This window comes from Astatotilapia calliptera, chromosome 16, assembly GCF_900246225.1.
Source record: "Astatotilapia calliptera chromosome 16, fAstCal1.2, whole genome shotgun sequence".
Classification (NCBI taxonomy): domain Eukaryota; kingdom Metazoa; phylum Chordata; class Actinopteri; order Cichliformes; family Cichlidae; genus Astatotilapia; species Astatotilapia calliptera.
In genome coordinates, this window is record NC_039317.1 from 32,450,541 (window position 1) to 32,470,137 (window position 19,597).

Here is a 19,597-nt window from a genome sequence, read left to right on the forward strand (position 1 = left end):
GAAATCAATTTAAGAGATTTTTCACATAATGAACTGTCAGAATCAATAGATATGTCTTAGTGTAGGTATTATTTAGGTGTAGTGTAAAATCCATCCATCCCCTCGTTTCCACTTCTCATGGTGGGGTTGGAGCCTATCCCAGCGGGTACTCTTAAAACTTTACAACTTAAAGTGGCCGAATGGGGTCAAGATTAACTCTCTGTGCCAAATGTATTTTGCTAAGTAACTGTAAATCTCTCAAGAAAAGATATCGCTGAAGTTCATCATAATTACTTCCTTGGAGGTTTTTTCATGAACGTAATCCACACACACACACACACACACACACACACACACACACACACACACACACACAGGAGTTTTTATTGGTTCTGACGGGAGCACATACCATCATATGACCCGTAATCTAACCCTTTTCTCACACAGCGCTTTTGAGCTTGACCCAGATTTCAGTTTAATGTTAATATCATGGCTTAATTTTGACATTTAGAATATTAGAAATCAGTATTATGTAGGGAAAGAAGAAAACAACAACATTATTATAACAACAAGCAAAAAATAGGAGTATAAAAAAAGACTGTCTCTTTAAAAGGCTCTAATTATGAAGCAAAGCAGGTTTTGGCAGGAGTGGGACCTCCCACTCCACTGTGTGTCTTTCTTTGTGTTTGTGACTTACTGCTGATTCTCACAGTGGAGTGTAGAGTTTCACTTCTCTTATCTGATCAAAAAGAAAGATACACAGACAAAAAAACAACAACACCACATTAGGTAACTTATTACTTAAACTGATGCTGGTTCAGCTGTTTGAGAAGGCTTCAGCTCACCATGGCCTACCGCCTGTTTGAAGGTAAGCAGCATGCTTCTTCCTACTGGAGGTACAGGATCTCTCCATCAGGTCATCTATTTCAACACGTGCTCGACTTCCTGGAAAAACATGTAAGTGTGACAAATGCTTCTCCTTCGAGAATCCTTTCAACTGTAAACTGCCATCAAACATTTACAGCGCGTTAACATGTTGAATATTTTGTCAGAAAGGTCGGCCCTTTGAGCTGGCAGTTGACGTGGGCTGCGGCTCAGGACAGGGCACTCTGCTGCTGGCCAGACACTTTGCCTCTGTGGTGGGCACTGACGTGAGTCCCGCCCAGCTGGAAGTGGCTTTGCAGCACGCCAAAGAGCCGAACATCACGTACAAGTAAGAAAAGACCAAACAAGTCAGAATTCATCAAAACTCGTGCCTGTAAAAAAATAAAATACCACAGTTAATGCCACATCATTTGTTCTGTTCTAGTAGGAGAATGTTCCTTAATGTAAGCCTCACAGCATGACCAGCCTTCACAGGACAGGGGTTACATTGTTCTGCCGCGAGCTACGTGTTTTCAGAAGTCCTGCATAAACACTCTGAAAAATGATCCTGCAGTCAGTCAAAAGTTTCACTTGGCCTTTGTTCCTCTTTCATCTTCAGACAGTGTGGTGCCGAGGAGCTGCCACTCGCTGACAGCTCAGTGGACCTGGTGACGGCCATGTCTGCCTTCCACTGGTTTGACAGGCCACGCTTTCTCGAAGAGGTCCACAGGGTCCTGAAGCCCCACGGCTGCTTAGCCTTGCTCAACTACACCATTGACATGGAGCTCAGCTACGCCGACTGCTGCTCACACTCACTAAATCAAGTCTGCAAAGAGGTGCTCGCATAATATCCACCTAGAATAGACTGCTGTGTTTTCATTACCACTGTTTATAGTCTAGTGGTTTTTAAAGTAATGCAGCAAAACCATTTCTGGAAAAATTCTTGAGTGCTCACTTATACACCACAAAGTCAATATGATTACTAAAATAACTCTTTTCTTTAAGACTAAACATTATTCAAGCCTCATATTCATGTCCAGGAAGGTGATTTCAGTTAAAATAGTTACATTTAAACTAAATAATTCTTACAGAAAAGATTTATGTAAAAAGGATTAGATGTTCCTGTGTTTAAAGTCTGTTTTAGAGGGTAAAAAAAAGTCCACCTTAACTAATAAATATATAAGGAAGGAGGGTTTGTGTGCCACTCAGATGTTATTTTATAGGAATGTGAGCGGTGAATAACGGCGCTTTCAAAAAACAGCCAAAAGATGATAAATAATAATAAAGGAAGCATCTCCTCTCTGCTTTCGGTGGAGTTTTATGCACCAGGTTCATTGCCACATCATCCAGAGAAACAGCACTTGGTGCAGTGCAAACATAAGGACACAGAGTTTGGATTACTGTGTTGTTAAGAAACTAAGATGATGTGCGTTGCCATCTAGAGGGCGTTTCTGGTAAAACAGCCTGAGCTGAGGGGTGCAGTTGTTTGAGTTGATGAGTGAGGTGCACCAACTTTGAGTGGACTGTAACACACAGCTCATAGTTATCATAACTTGAATATTACCGAGTTATGTCTGATTGATGCTCTTTGTAATATTATTAACAAATTCATAATAAATACTTCTCATGGCCTTTTCTGTTGGATTTGCCAGTTTTATGCAGCGTTGCAGCCGTACCACAGCCCCCACCTTGGAGTGAGCTCTATTAACTTGTACCGGGAGGCCTTAGAAACTATTCCCTACCCTCACAAGGAATGGTAAATAATCCTAACTCTAATTGTTTCTTAATATGGAATTTTCGCAGCAGACCACCATTACTTATGTAACAGACGTTTTAATTCTTTCCAGCATATACATGTTGTGTACTTTATAATTTGTAACATTTAAAAAATAAATAAATAAAAATATCACTTTAGCTATTTTAATGTTCAGCATCCACTTTAAGTATTTTATTTATCTCTCTCTCTCTCCACTGACTGCGTTCATGCCGCGAGTGTATTTTGTGTTACAGGCAGGAGTGTTTGTGGGACAGAAAGACCATGCCTCTGTCCAGCTACATGGGGCTGGTGGAGTCTTTCTCCAGCTATCAGGCTCTGCTGAGAGACGACCCGCAGGAGGCCTCCAGACTCTCCCAGGACATCTGTCAGAGGTGAACCGGGACCTTCACGGTGTATATGTGTCATAATGACAATAATGTGTTTTGACAGTTTAATGTTCCTCAGTGTTAAAATCTATTACATACAGTAACATGACAAACATGTCAGCAGGTTTTGTGGGTGATAATAATGTCAGTGGAAAAACCACAATTATAGGTGTAAGACTGGCATTCGTTGTTGTCTAAACGAGTCCCTCTAGCTGAATTATCATGCGCTCTGCTTCCTGTGTTTCTCTGCATAGGCTGATGTCTGTAATGAAGGTGACCTCTGCAGAGACAGAGGTGGTGGTGGCTGTCAAGTATTTCTACCTTTTGGCCTGCAAACCACAGGAAGCCTGACACCTGTCTCCTCCATTATTATTATTATTATTTTAAACAACAAAAATGAACCTAATTAAGGATCCAGTAGAAAACATGTCCTGTTTTTGTTTTCCCTTCAGTTTCTCTGTGCACAAATGTATCTCTTTGATACTCAAAATTTAGGACAAGCTCAGAAACAAATAGTGCTATATAATGCTTTAATTACATAATTTATTTCCTGTATTTTAACTAAAATTAGTCACGTGTGTACATTTACCGTACAAACATAAGAGTGATATTCATCATCACACTTAATAATCCAGCTTTTATAAAACCAGCCTTTTCATAGAGAAGTTGCACAGAAAGGTTGTGCAGATATTATCTGCTGAATACGCACTTTTCCCAATAAGCACAGAATTATATACTCAGTGTTTGCATCAGATTGCTTTAGTAAATTCTCAGAAACATGTGAAGCCTTCATGGTGTTTCATAAGTTGCCACTAGAGGGAGCCATTGATCAATGTTCTACTGATGACTGAGACCATTCCGATCAGGGTTTTGTAAGTCTGGCAAAGCACCACCATTAAAACCCGACTGCTGTGTCCTTGGTTTCTTCATCATCACCATTATCAGTGTCTGCTTGGCTTCATTGCCCAGGAGGAGATGTAAATGAAGCCCCTGTTACCTTAATGTCGGTGTGCTTGGGCCATTTTCAACCTTCAGTCTTTGAAAGTTCATCGCAGCTTCTCTTAAATTTGTTTGCTCAGAATCTCAGTGAAAAAAAATAGAATTTCCTTAACTATCACAAGGGGTTGGAGTTGCTATTGCTTCTTAACAGTTCTCTATGACCTTGTATCACTCTTGTCTACAGGGCTTTAGAAAACCTTTGAACTTCTCAGGGCCCTCATCCCATTACAGACCACAGTGGATTTATGGGCTTGTTCTCCAGACTAATCCTTTTGTATTCTTGTCTTTACTGAGCTAAGAGTAACTTTATCATGTTTGTTATGCTTAAAATAGCCTCAATTTTGTTCTCAAACCCTGACTTTCTAACTGAGGGCCTTTATTATAAACACATTATAGTACTGGCAGTGCAGGAGTGTTAAACATTAGAGTGCCACTTGTTGCTGCTGGCATGACTTGAGATCATGGTTTGACTCAGGAGGGCCAAGTAAGCATGTTTGCCTAATCTGAAGTTGGTCTGCTTTAACCTTTAACCTCTTTAACCTGACAGGACATCCTCAAAATATGTAGTTACCTACATTTTGTTTCACTCTATATCATTTTATTTTTACAGTATCTTCTTGTCTTCCTCCTCTGACCAGGCAGAAGTATCTAACAAAATCTGTTAAATAGTGAAAAACATGACATTCTCACTCCCCTGTGCTTTTTGATTTTCTTCTTCCAATTTCTGGATTTTTAAATGATTTTTTTTACCTTTAACTTTTTAGTTTCCTTTGAACATTATTGCAGTTTTTTTACTGCTTAATGTAATTAATGTAGTGAAGGCTACAGCTGATTTAAACTATGATAGAATAATAGTTGTAAATAATATTACTTTCATGTATTAAATACAACAATTTACTACGGCACATCTGCGTCCTCCTTTCTCTCTGATGTTTCAAGTGCATGGGCTCCATTCAGATCTCATTATAAGCACCCTGCTATTATCTAAAGATATGGAAGGAAATCAATAGCTGTCTGTCCTTTGAAATCACATCTGTTCTGTCAGGCTGCTGACAAAGCTTAGCAGAAAGTCAGCTTGAAGGGATTTATTTTTATTGATCTGCTTTTGAATTACATCTTTGCACAATGGGGTACTCTGTGCATGCATCTCTGCAGACTCCACATCTTTGGGCACAGTCGGTGTCTATGTAACAGTTTCTGATTTTAATGGGAAATGATTAAAAATAATGTGAAAGCTGAGAATAATTTGAGGACCACCTGGAAGTCAAGAACACAAACAAACCAAGATCAGAATCTTCAACTCTGATCTTAAATCAGTTTTGCTCTGTGGTGCAGAACATAGGAAGCTGAGAAAGGCTCACAGACCTTCATCAGCAGCTGTCTAAGGAACATTTTGAAGACTTACTGGTCTAACTTGATCTGCAATGACCTGTAGGAAAAAGCAAAACAAAGACCTGCAGAAGAAGAGGAGGATGAGATGGGTAGGACTCAAGGGAACACCACCACTAGACGAGCCTGAAGGAAAGGAAAAAAGAGGCAGCCCAGAGTTTGAATAAGCAAATATTTGAATATACAAATATGAGCTAGAGCTCATTTGCATCCTCCTCCATCCCTATACAATGATCAAACAGAAGCAAAGGGGCTCAAGGAGAGTTTTAGTTTCGTCAGCGCACGTGTGCGGTGATTTGTGACTGAAAACTCTGTGCTTTACGTCAGAGACGCCAGGCTCTGATAGTAACTCTCATTGAATTCTGCAGAATGTGCTGGAGCAACTTCAAACCAACTGAGATATTCTGTCAAACAGTGAGCATGTCTGATGTGTCTGCTAAACACGTGTTTCCATCTGTGCAGTCTTCAATGTTATGCATTAAAAACCAAAGCAAGGATATTAATAACAGACAAATAATTTTGTAGAGCATACATCGTAAAATGAACACAAGCACAAACAGTCCTCTCCTGACTCAGTGTTTTCTGGTACTTGCAAACACTGCACATTACACATCAGCTTCCCGCATGCCCGAGGACAGCATGACCAAATACTTCCATCAGGGTCTACTTTTTGACACAATTCTTCTTTCAGCGCTTTGCCCTGTCACGTCGCATATTCCTAAAGCTCACCTACAACAATAACACCACATCTAATGGTACATGAGTAAAGGTGGATTGCTTGTAATGGGTTTGACACAAAAGGTATGCCTTTTTCTGACATGACAAATTTGAGCCTGATACACGTTCTCTGGTAGCACTAAGCTACATCTCTTACTCTGCTCAGGAATCACTACTGCAGGGAATTTCAGCTCATAACATTCTTCTACATTTCACACATAAATTAGTCTGAATGAAAAGGCAGCAAGGTTGATGGCTGTCTGTATTTACCATCAGGTATGAGCATGACTGATCTGCAGCTAAACTCTGATCTTCTGTGTGTTCAGACACTTTTCCATCAGAATCAGCACAAACGTTTTGTTTTTTGTTGTTGTTGTTTTTTTTAAAACTTTGAGCTACAGAAGCTCGTCTGTCGGATCAGACCTTAAATCCTCATGTGCATCCATGAACCTTGTTGGTCCATGACCCGTCACTGGATTACCACTGTTCCTTCCGTGGACCACTTTTGATCGATCCCTATAAACCAGGAGCAGGGCTGTGGTTGTGATCCAGTCATCTAACATCACAGTTTGGCCTTTTGTCAAACTCAAAACTCACCGTTTTTCCAGCTTCCAACATCAACTTTGAAGACAAAATGTTCTCCTGCTCCCTGATATAGTCCACCCACTAACAGGTACCATGATGAAGAGATAATCAGTGTCATTCAGTTCACCTGCAGCGGTCAGAGCATTAAATTCAAATTCAAATTCAAATTCAAATTCAAATTTTATTTGTCATGTACACAGTCATACACAGTACGATATGTAGTGAAATGCTTGGACAACTGCTCGTGACCTAAAGAAAACAAAAAAGGAAAAGGCTATGAATAAGATAGGAAATAAATATGAGAAATTAAAAAGGGTAAATTTAACTAGGAAGGAATAGAATATAAATTAAGGTTAAAAATGAAATAACTGTACAACACAAATTAGAATGAAGGGTAAATTTAACTGGGAAGAATAAGATAAAATATATAAATTAAAGTTGAAAATAAAATAACTGTACAACAAAATACACAATATAGAACTATATAAGAATGTATGAAGAAATCTAAATATAAATAAATATATACACAATAACAGCAGCTGTACAAGTATTAACTGGAAATGAAGAATATAGTGACCAGTGTTGTGCAAAACCAAAGTCCAGAAAGTCCAGTGTGTGTGTAAGAACCATATGTGTGGGTCAGTACTGTGTGGTGGTGTGATTGAGAGACCGTATCGCCTGCGGGAAGAAGCACCTCCTCAGTCTCTCTGTGTTGGTCTTCAGGGAGCGGAATCGCTTTCCTGACCTCAGCAGAGAGAACAGTCTGTTGTTGGGATGGCTGAGGTCCTTCACGATCTTCCTGGCCTTGGTCCAGCACCGCCTGCTGTAGATTGAGTGCAGGTCAGGGAGCTCGGAGCGGATGGTGCGCTCAGCTGACCGCACAACCCTCTGTAGAGCTCGTCTGTCCTGCATGGTGCTGTTCCCGAACCAGGTTAAGATGTTTCCCGCCAGGATGCTCTCTATGGTGCACGAGTAAAAGTTCCTGAGCACCTTGGAGGGCAGTTGGAAGTCTCTCAAGCGTCTGAGGTGGTAGAGACGCTGTCGGGCCTTTTTCACCACGGTGTTGATGTGACAGGACCATGACAGGTCCTGCGTGATGTGAACTCCGAGGTATTTGAAGCTGTCCACTCTCTCCACTGGGCACTCGTTGATGACGGGGGTCTGGTACACCTAATCGGTGTAAGTGTTAGCGCAGAGATGGACTGGCATCCTGTCTGCACTGTGCTCTGTAAAACCTCTGTTCCCTGAATCAAACAAGGATGGATTGTTTTGTCTCACACAATAGTAACAGATTTTTGATAGAACCTAGCTGATAATAGCAAGTTTGCAACAGACATAATAACGGTATAAAAATGATATCACAAGCATTACTCATGTTCTTGTGGATACATTTTCCTTTAAACTGAGTGGACACTGTGCCAACATCTGGGTCATTTGGTCCAGTGGGGAGAGCAAAGCCCCAAGTGTAACTTTTTGTTTCTGCATGATTAAGACTGGAGCCTCTGGGGCTGATGTCACTGCTGCTGCAGTCGCAGTGTGATCTGAATTGACAGCCAGACATGACTTTATTGTGCATTCAGAGTAACCAGGGGTACTTCTGGGGACATTTAAGAAAAATCTTTGTTAAAACTATTTTTTCTTTTTATTCTGTACTTTGGTTTCTGAAAAAATATGAGCAAATCTTTGGTTCACCCATAAACTACAGATGTTTATTGTGCCAGTTAGAAAATGAATTAGAAATAACAAAGAGCCGTTGTCCTTGGATACAAGCACATAACATACAGTGGTTTAATAAAGTACCAATAACAGTTTAACTGTATTTACATTATTTAGGTGACCTGCAAATTGTCACCAAAGAAATACTTAAAATATACAGTAATTTTAAGTGTTGCATAAATTTTGCAGAAAACAAGCAATATTTCCCCATCCTACATTATAAGTATGCTGTGGAGCCATATTATTGAGTGACTTACCTTTTTACATCGTTATTTATTAAAATAGTTTTTAATCTTCCTTATATTGATGTGCATGATGGATATTCTATGTTTATTTGTTCTTTTTTGCTTACTCTGTACTTAGAAGCTGCTGAAATTGGCCGATAGTATAATAATTTCTTTGTGTTGTGTAAAAACTTGACTTTTTACTTATTGTAGGGTACTATCTGCACGTACTGGTAGGTAAATATAATCACGTTGTAATTTCAAATAAAATACACTGAAATTCCATTCAGCTGATTTTGTACTGTATGAACTTGCTTGTAAATTTTAGGAATAAATAAATAAATATAGCAGATTGTTTTTGTTTACTTTCAAGGCAGCTGTGTAATGAAGCTGGCTCGGAAGTGAATAATTACATGGAAATGTAATCCTGTGGTTTAAAGCTGGAACTCATTAGTTTTGCTGTAACTTGATAATAAAGTCACCAAAAGCGGTTAGCAGTCTCCACAGCTCGACTTAAAATGTCAAATTACTGTGACATTAAATCAAGTGAGTACCTCAAAATAGCACATGCACTGTGAGGAGCGCACACAGCTTCAGTCGGTTAGAGTTATAAAATAATAACTTGTGTAATATTTTCCAAGCAGCGTGACTGAATCTGAGTCACGGAAGGGAAACGAAGATTAAAGATCTGCCTTCAAGGACAATCCAGAGCCACCGGCTTGTAGACAACATAGCAGCAGAAGATAAATCCTAATACGTTTCTATGAGACTGTTTTTTTCACTTGGGCTGAATACTTTCCAAGGCACCGATGGGCTTCAGACATCAAAGCTGACAGAAGCTAATTAAACATTTCAATTTCAAGATGTTTCTGAAAAGATAAACAGAACTCAGAAATTCCTTAAGGGGCACTTCTGTCAGTTAATTGCCTCCTTTGGGTATGAAAGTAACAAACTTTGTTTTAAATCCCCCTCTTTAGTCTGTTTTGATCTCTGAGGCCCTGACGTGACAGTATACATAATTTTAGTAAATGTCTTGATTTTCAGTACTGGATTGGGGTCATTTAAGGACAGAAAGTCTAATTTGTCTATTTCTTTAGTCTGTGTTCTTGATCTCTCGCTCTCTCTTTAGGCTAAAACTCTCATTGATTTATGAGAGTATTTATTTGCTCGGGGTTCGAGTGTAATTTTTGCACTATTAATTATAAATATTTACTTATTTACTTTGGTTCTCGATCTCTACAATGAAGCACCAACACTCCCACAAATAAATACAGATGTACGCTTTGTTGTTACTGGACATCCTCCGAATAACAAACGCATTGTGTGAAGCGAGGAAGTGAACGTAACACAGTCACGGGGTTAGTCCTTTGGCCAGAAAGCCTGATGGCCAACACCTGTCTAAACACATGTAGATGAAAAACAGAATGCGCACCCGCTGCAAGATTAATACGCCCCTCCTGTTTTAAGACCCTTATCTAATCAGACGGGTCAGTCAAGAGCATGTGCTTGTTTACAGTGACAGCACCACCCTCGTTCCTTGTTCAACTGGCTGAGTGAATGAACAGTTTTGTCCAAATACTTTAGGGCGAACTGGGTTTGCTCCAAGAAGAATGTGCTGTTCTGTCAAACAGCAAATACTCCGGTTTATATTTCTGAGTGTGTTTGTGTGTCTTTGTGCAGACATGGCAAACAGGAGGTTTTCATTTCATACATAGATGCTTCTTCATCCTAACGTTTGAATTTATGAGCCTTTGCCCTGCACAGCAATGCAAGAGAACACCTTCACAGATAGATAGATAGATAGATAGATAGATAGATAGATAGATAGATAGATAGATAGATAGATAGATAGATAGATAGATAGATAGATAGATAGATAGATAGATAGATAGATAGATAGATAGATAGATAGATAGATAGATAGATAGATAGATAGATGTTTCATGTATATATCTATGTCTACAGAATGAGCATGCTCAGAGTAGGATGAAGTCTACACTTTTCCTGTTCCTACCCCCATATTTCAACTTTTATTGCTTACAAATCCATATTCAGAATTTGACATTATATGATCCATACATGTTTAACTATATACAAGTCTGCACTCATATACAACACATAAACATACACACATAAAACAATTTTAGCACTTAAACCAAAACAATAACAAACTACATTTTTACATAAACTAAGCACGCTGTGGTTAACACCTGCTTAATCTCTGAGCTTATTTTATATCTATGTTACAAATACCTTAATGAGCGCTTGAAGCTTGGGTTACTCTGGCTTTGATCTATAAAAAGGAGGTCAAGGCTTCAATAGAGCACAGTGAGACAACTCAGTCACTGAGAGGAATATTCAAATCAAATCAAATCAAATCAAATCACTTTTATTGTCACATCACATGTGCAGGCACACTGGCACAGCACATGCGAGTGAAATTCTTGTGTGCGAGCCCCACAAGCAACAGAGATGTGCAAACACAACAACACAAACGAGCAAAATACAAGAATGGCCAACCTGAAACTAATAAATATATGTACAATATATAATAGTGTATGCATTTCTGGATGTGTATACTAAATATTTTCCTACTTGTGTGTGTGTGTGTGTGTGTGTGTGTGTGTGTATACACATTTTTACAAATTAAATAGTAAAAAAAAAAAAATAATAATAATAATAATAAAATATATAAAATATACAGAGTTGAATATGTGCAAAACAAGTGGCATTTATATACAGCATGAATATATTTCCTATATTCATGCAATTTATTATTTTTAAACAATCGTGTGAATTTGTGTATTGATGTACTTGTCTTGATTTCATCTGTACAGGTGTTCTACACACTAACTCATGTGACTGTAATGCTGTGATAGTTTACATTTGTCCCTACTGGCTTGCTGAACATAAGGATTCCTCTCAGGTCATGAGTATTTTGTCTTATTTGGAACAAGTTCTGGATGTTGTGGGGCAAAGATTTATTTGCTGCTTTGTACATTGTTTGCACAGTTCTTAAACATTAAAGTTCATTACATTAAAATTAGAAAAAGACCAAATAATATTTGAAAGGGTTACAAGGAGAAAGCCTCATCTTTCAGTTGCTTCTGAACAAACCCAAATTTGCTTTAGACAGATGAGATCAAAATGGAGATGTTTGCCTATAACATAACACCGCATGTGGAAAAACAAACACAACTCATCAGCACAAACACCTCATACCAAGTGTCAAGCCCAGTGCTGAGAGGGTGATGATTTGGGCTTGCTTTGCAGGGACAGTCCCTGGGAACCTTGCAGCAACTGATTCGACCACGAGCTCCTCCGTATGCTAAAGTATTCTAGAGTGAAAAGCAGGGCATCCAGTGCTGCAAAGTCCAGACTTCAACCAGATTAATACTGCAGAAGGACCTGTAGGTGTATTTAATTATCCACATGGCCCGAGTGTAAGTGATTCCAGCCTCCTCATAAAAAGACTGCAGCTGTTTGTATCAACAAACACATATTGAAACTATTCACTTGCACTCGTGTGTTTCTCCACTTTTGTTCAGTGTTTTCTTTTACTTACTGATATTTTACATATGTTGATCAAAGATGCTCCACTGTTTCACTCAATCCACAGAACTGCACCGTGTCCTAGTTTCCCATTGGTCACATGACTGCATTTACTCCTCTTTGTCTACAACATTTCTCCTTTTCTTTCTTCTCTTGAATTTACATTTTTCAAACCCTTTAAATGTATCTTGTACATGCAAGATACTTCAACTGTGAGAGACAGAATGTGAAAAAAAAAATCCATGAATCCACATGGTAGGATTTGTAAAGAATTTATTGGTAAATCAGGGTGGAAAATAAGTATTTGGTCAATAACAAAAATACAACTCAATACTTTGTAACATAACCTTTGTTGGCAATAACAGAGGTCAAACGTTTACTATAGGTCTTTACCAGGTTTGCACACACAGTAGCTGGTATTTTGGCCCATTCCTCCATGCAGATCTTCTCGAGAGCAGTGATGTTTTGGGGCTGTCGCCGAGCAACACGGACTTTCAACTCCCGCCACAGATTTTCTATGGGGTTGAGGTCTGGAGACTGGCTAGGCCACTCCAGGACTTTCAAATGCTTCTTACGGAGCCACTCCTTTGTTGCCCGGGCGGTGTGTTTTGGATCATTGTCATGTTGGAAGACCCAGCCTCGTTTCATCTTCAAAGTTCTCACTGATGGAAGGAGGTTTTGGCTCAAAATCTAACGATACATGGCCCCATTCATTCTGTCCTTAACACGGATCAGTCGTCCTGTCCCCTTGGCAGAAAAACAGCCCCATAGCATGATGTTTCCACCCCCATGCTTCACAGTAGGTATGGTGTTCTTGGGATGCAACTCAGTATTCTTCTTCCTCCAAACACGACGAATTGAGTTTATACCAAAAAGTTCTACTTTGGTTTCATCTGACCACATGACATTCTCCCAATCCTCTGCTGTATCATCCATGTGCTCTCTGGCAAACTTCAGACGGGCCTGGACATGCACTGGCTTCAGCAGCGGAACACGTCTGGCACTGCGGGATTTGATTCCCTGCCGTTGTAGTGTGTTACTGATGGTGACCTTTGTTACTTTGGTCCCAGCTCTCTGCAGGTCATTCACCAGGTCCCCCCGTGTGGTTCTGGGATCTTTGCTCACCGTTCTCATGATCATTTTGACCCCACGGGATGAGATCTTGCGTGGAGCCCCAGATCGAGGGAGATTATCAGTGGTCTTGTATGTCTTCCATTTTCTGATGATTGCTCCCACAGTTGATTTTTTCACACCAAGCTGCTTGCCTATTGTAGATTCACTCTTCCCAGTCTGGTGCAGGTCTACAATACTTTTCCTGGTGTCCTTCGAAAGCTCTTTGGTCTTGGCCATGGCGGAGTTTGGAGTCTGACTGTTTGAGGCTGTGGACAGGTGTCTTTTATACAGATGATGAGTTCAAACAGGTGCCATTCATACAGGTAACGAGTGGGGGACAGAAAAGCTTCTTACAGAAGATGTTACAGGTCTGTGAGAGCCAGAGATTTTCCTTGTTTGAGGTGACCAAATACTTATTTTCCACCCTGATTTACAAATAAATTCTTTACAAATCCTACCATGTGAATTCATGGATTTTTTTTTCACATTCTGTCTCTCACAGTTGAAGTGTACCTCTGGTGCAAATTACTGACCTCTGTCATCATTTTAAGTGGGGGAACTTGCACAATCGGTGGCTGACTAAATACTTTTTTGCTCCACTGTATCTGGTTACATGCAGCTCATAATTATATATAAACATACATTATTTGTGTGTTTATATATAAGTGGAAACATTTTACTCATGTCCAAATCCTTTTAGAGAAACAGTATCAAACTCAAACTACAGCCCACTCTGATCTTTAGTTTAACTCAGGGGTGCCCAATCCCGGTCCTCGAGAGCTACCGTCCTGCAGCTTTTAGATGCATCCCTACTCCAACACAGCTGAATCAAATGAATGGCTTGTTATCAGGCCTTTGCCAAACACAGCTGAATCAAATGGTTTGATTACCTCTTCAGCATGCCATCGTGTTTGGCAAAGGCCTGATAACAAGCCATTCATTTGATTCAGCTGTGTTGGAGTAGGGATGCATCTAAAAGCTGCAGGATAGTAGCTCTCGAGGACTGGGATTGGGCAGCCCTGGTTTAATTGCACAATGAATCCCTGGACGATCTCAATATAAGAAAAAAGACATACACTTTTAAAATGTACATCTCAGTTTTTCAACATGACAAAGAAATGCTGCTGTAGTTAATGACATAAATGAAATGGTAAATGGTAAATGGCCTGCATTTGTATAGCGCTTTTCTAGTCCATAGGACCCCAAAGCGCTTTACACTACATTCAGTTATTCACCCATTCACACACACATTCACACACTGGCACTGGCACGAAATGCACGTACAAATGTACAAATAATATACCAATGTAATGTTAAATTATTTCTGTAATTAATTTTTTAAATAATCATATCGTCTACTACCCATTTTAAACTGGAACTTACTAGAATGGACGAGAAGACGGCTGCTGCCCTGCGGAACTATTTATCAGCTGCACTGTCTACACGGACAGCAGTAAGGTAAACTACCCACTGCACTTCCGTTGCCCATGACACCGGAGCGAAGTTCTGACAGCTGATTCCTAAATCAGTTCATATCCATTTCGTGCCTCCAGGGCGTCATTTTTGAGGTTATTTACAGGCGCACGGAGCTGCTACGAGTCTCGGCTGGAGTTGCAGACTGCGGCCCGAGCAGAGGAGGGGCGGCTGATTATGGTGTAGCGCGGAGCGCTAGCTCTGAGACAGCAGGTAACACAGATCACACACAGGCTAACAGCAGTTAGCACACAGACTTTGCGGGCAACTTTCAGCTGTACAGCTGCTCCCATCTGCGTTTAGAGAGGAATAACCCCGAGCCGAGGCTGCGTATGAGCTTGGGCATAGTGTCCAGCTAGCCGTGCTGAGCGGTGTGAGCCATTTGTTGTTGTTATTTTACGGTAACACAGCAGCCCACAGCTCGGAGACGAGGCAGTGACTTCACTCTGAAAAGTTTTAGTACGAGTCCTGAATGTGTTTGAAGCACTTTCAGCTCTGCACAAAGGTTTAACTCGTGTACTACACCTCTGTTTGGTTTGGGTGTTATAAGAAGGGAGCCGACTCCTTCTAGTTTGGGTCACGTTGGGTTTGGGTTTTGGGGAAGTTTGGGATTTAGGGAACATTTTCAGTTGCGCTGATCGCTGGAACTGCGGTAGGCCTGACAGATGTGTCATATGTTGCCTGCTTACTGTTTGACCGGCATCCAGGTGCTATGTGTCAAGGAGGTGCAGCAGTGAGTGACAGCTGAGGCAGGTGGGCCTTGACTCAGGCGCAGTGACACACATTTCACGGTCCGCTGATAGTTGATACCTTTAGTCTCTGCTTCCCACATCGCTCAGACTGGATTCACACTGACCGAGAGCTGCAGCCTGCGCTGTCTGTGAAGCAGTATCACAGTAAGAGCGCCGTGGCACATGATGTTTTCAAAAGACCATAAAGATTGAGTCTGATGTCAGATGAGAGTGGAGGACAAATATTGCATGTGCAATGTCTCATGATGTTCCAGATAAAAAATGTAACCTGTCAGGAAAAAGGTAAGATAGACCAACTGACAGCAAGCCAGTGCTGTCCTCTGTATGCCCCACTGATGATATACCCTTAACAGTCAGGGTCACATTCGGCCTCAGACACTGTTTGTTTACAGTATATCTGTGTTCCTGGATTCAAGGTCCATCTGTTTTCTCGTCATGAAAACTTCCAGCCCTTGACTGACTGTGGACTGTACTGTACGAGTAGTGATCCTGCAAGAAATGTAACACTCCGTGATGTCTTGACTCAGCAACCTGCTTATCACACAGAAGGAATGTGTGCAGTGAGATTTCCTTCTGTTGATGGAAATGTTGTGTTGCGGTGCTCAATACTAGATCTTGTTTTTGAGTTACATTTGAATCCCCCCGCATTAAATTCACACTAAATTCACACCTTCTCTGCAACCAGATGATAGCTACGAGATCAAAAGCATGATTGTGCAGGAAATAATATTTAACATATCTATAATTCAAAACTTTTTCAGCACGTCTCTGCACATCATTTGGAATTGCAGATGAGTTGCTTATGAGTTGCAATTAAGATGGATTAAAAATGAACGAGTTTAAAATCATTTTTTCACAGTAGTTGTAGTAATGTATGTGATATGTAGTAGTACTAATTTTCTGTGAAAAAATAGAGACTTCTTACTGTTTGCCTTTGATGCAATTTACCTTGAAAGAGCTATGGTCTGTGTGTTTGCGCCTCTCTATTCTCTGTGTTACCTGTATGTGCATAATTGTAACAGCATTGCATTATGTTTTAAACCACAGTTACATGAGAAGTTTTGAATTTTTGTCCTCAATTTTAGATTGTGGGAGGAAACCAGTGTGAATGTTTGAATAACTGCAATTAACAAGTGACGTTACTACAGATGTGATACTTGTTTTGAGAGTGTTGATGGGGAAGTATAGATAAGGTCAGAAGGAGCTTCACTAAGTCTTTAATGTTCTACGTGAAGCATATGATAGGGTGTCCAGAGAGGAACTGTGGTGCTGCATGAGGAAGTGAGGATTGGCAAAGAAGGATATAAGGGTGGTGCAGGACCTGTATGAGGTCAGCGTGATGGTGGTGAGGTGTGCAGTAGGAGTGACAGATGGGTTCAAGGTCGGGTGAGTTTACTTCAGGGATCTTCTTGTTTGCAGTGGTGATGGACAGGCTGACCATCCACTGATGGACTGTGATGATTGCAGATGACTGTGGTCTGTAGTGAGAGTAGGGATCAAGTGGAAGAGAGCCTGGAGAGGTGAAGCTATGGTCTCAAGAGGAGGAATGAAAGTCAGTAGAAGCAAGACAGAATACATGTGAATGAGAGGTGAAGGAGCAGAGGTGATGAAGGTAGATGAGTTTAAACGGGGGGGTCAGCCATTCAGTGCAACAGACAGTCCACAAGAGAGATGAAGAAGTGAGTGCAGGTGGAGTGGAGTGGGTGGAGATGGATGTCAGGGGTAATTTGTGACAGGAGAGCTGCAGGAATAAAAGGGAAGTTTTACAAGATGGTAGTGAGACCTGCTAGGATGTGTAGCTTGACATGGTGGCACTGACAATTAGACAGAAGGCCAGCCTGGAGGTGGCAAATTTTTATTGCAGGTGACCAAAATGGACAAGATTAGAAATGAGTTCATGAGAGGCACACATCAGGTTGGAGTCAAAGTTGATGAGCTGATTTGGACATGTACAGAGGAGGGGCAATGGGTATATTGTCCAATGGATGTTAAATATGGAGCTGTGAGGTGGTTTATGGATGTATTGAAGGAAGACATGCAGAGGGTTGGTGTGACAGTGGAGGATGCTGGGATATGGGGAGGGAGATTATCTGCTGTGGCGACCCCTAATGAGAACAGTTAAAGGAAGTGGTAGAAATATCTATTTGTAATGAAAACACAGACTCCCTCGTGTAATTCAGGATTATTTGACTGCTGTATCACTACCTTATAATGCCTCTGCATCTGTGTGTTATGCAGTATGGTGTAACTGAGCATTTTATTCTGTATGCTCTGTGTTGTTTGCAGGCATTTGAGCAGCAGTGCATTGCAGCACGGTGCACCGTGGTTTTGACAGTCATATCACATCAGCGTAGCCATGCTCACGTTGGCCAGTAAGCTGAAGAAAGAAGACGGAGGAAAGACAGGCCGTGCCTCCGGAGCCTCAGACTCCACCCACAGGGTCTCAATCAGAGACCGCCTCCTTACCAAAGGTACCCGGGTATTTTATAATTTGGTCCATTTTTCAGTTTCAGTTTCCCTTTTTTATTACAGGAACAAAACTAGATTTCAACAAGGTTGCAACAGTTTTCCTCTTGTGAATATAATCCATCCTTCCTTCCTTCTTCTTAACTGTTTCTCCATCTTAGCTTGACGGAGTGGCTGGAGTCTGTCCCAGCATTTGTGCTCACTGGTTAGGGTGAGAGTCACTTCTATGTTAGCTCTCTCTCTCTGGCTCTGACCACAGAGACAAAACATTCACTGTGCAGAGCGCCATGAATATTAGGGATGCTCCTTGAGGCTAATTTACTAATGTTTTTAAATGGCAGCACACAGTCTGACTGACTCGTGTCATAGTAGTACACGCTCGGAAATCCGAGTCGAGCGTAATGGACGAGGTTAAATGCTGTCTCCTCTGATATTACGTGTGTATTCAAGAGTTGTTAGAAACACTTAATCATGTTCTTAAATAATCAAATCACATTTTACATTTTGGGTTGTAGCCCTTGAACTTGTAGCGTCTCAGAAATAATGGGCAACAACAAGTGTTCAGTAATAAAATAGGAGAGAGGTACTTTAACTGATTAGCATTAGAATGTTGACTAGCGACAGCAGCAATTTTTAAACCTCTTGTTTAAACCTATAAGTGGGCATGCCCTGAGGTGAGACTGGCCACCTGCTCTGAGCTCTACAACTTCGTCTTCCTCCTCAACTTGAAACTCTGGTTGAATGCTTGTTTTAGACACAGTAAAGTAGATCCAGAACATCGTAGGACAAGAGTGCAAGTGGTTAAAATGGGGCTTCCAGTGAGGGCTCTGCAATAGCAGGACGCCGCCCAGAGGTGCGCACAGAGATGATCTCTCCAAAGGGATCTTTCTTTATTTCTTTATGTTACACGCATAGAATCATGGAAATCAACTTTATTAAAATATTAGTTGTAGGTAATACATCTAATTAGTCAGAATTTTTGTTTGAGCATCACGTGGAGAAATACCCAAATGCCATTCCCTTTGAGACTCCCAGCAGGTGACAGCTTTGCCAGTCAAACATGCATGAATAATGGCAGCAGCTGCAGCTCATGACAACACAATAAGACCCAAGAGATGTAAACAAATTGGTTTTTTGATCAATGAATAATTTTGTGTTTCAACACAGAAAATAGCCTCGAAATAACTTTCACACTCACATTTGTCTGACGTTATTATCAAACATGTAATCTTAGTCTTGGTCTTACACTCCTGAAGCTTTACCTCCACTAACAAAATGCTTTTCAGGCCAACTGTTGTAGTAAGACATCTCCCAGCCCTCCAACATAAAGGCTGCACATGTCCTTGTTGTATTATTGTTATTTTGGTATTTTATAGTGCAAGTATATCATGTTTACAGACGCAAAATAAAGTTGGTAAATTTTATGTTTAACTTTTGAATGCATGACCGTATAAGTTGGTGATTTAGAGCCAACCATCCCAAAAACATACTTCACACAAATGTTTTTACACGTATTAGTTTTATAGAGAGACCCACCTTCAGCCAGAAGGAAGGAGTCTCTTTTAGCTTTTCTTAGCTGGGGACAGGTGACCTAAATTGTAGGTGGTGGATTAAAAATTTTTCAAA

The 19,597-nt window shown here is 40.6% G+C and overlaps 2 protein-coding genes across 4 annotated transcripts in view; both read left to right on the plus strand.

Moving 5' to 3' along the window:
- The first annotated feature begins 620 nt into the window (after window positions 1–620).
- On the plus strand, window positions 621–4,690 carry LOC113008267 (putative methyltransferase DDB_G0268948). Its single transcript, XM_026145569.1, has 6 exons — window positions 621–936; window positions 1,032–1,192; window positions 1,463–1,679; window positions 2,496–2,599; window positions 2,854–2,991; window positions 3,240–4,690. The coding sequence occupies exons 1-6, from the start codon at window positions 826–828 to the stop codon at window positions 3,334–3,336; spliced, it is 828 nt and encodes a 275-aa protein (XP_026001354.1). The 5' UTR covers window positions 621–825; the 3' UTR covers window positions 3,337–4,690.
- A 9,976-nt stretch (window positions 4,691–14,666) lies between these two features.
- Window positions 14,667–19,597, plus strand: part of ube2f (ubiquitin-conjugating enzyme E2F (putative)) — a 52,593-nt gene continuing 47,662 nt past the window's right edge. For 2 of the 3 annotated variants that reach the window (XM_026144147.1, XM_026144149.1), the window contains exons 1-2: window positions 14,745–14,966; window positions 17,792–17,976. In XM_026144147.1, coding sequence (XP_025999932.1) covers window positions 17,862–17,976 — 115 coding nt within the window. In that variant the 5' untranslated portion in view covers window positions 14,745–14,966; window positions 17,792–17,861. The other variant, XM_026144148.1, reaches the window with a different exon arrangement.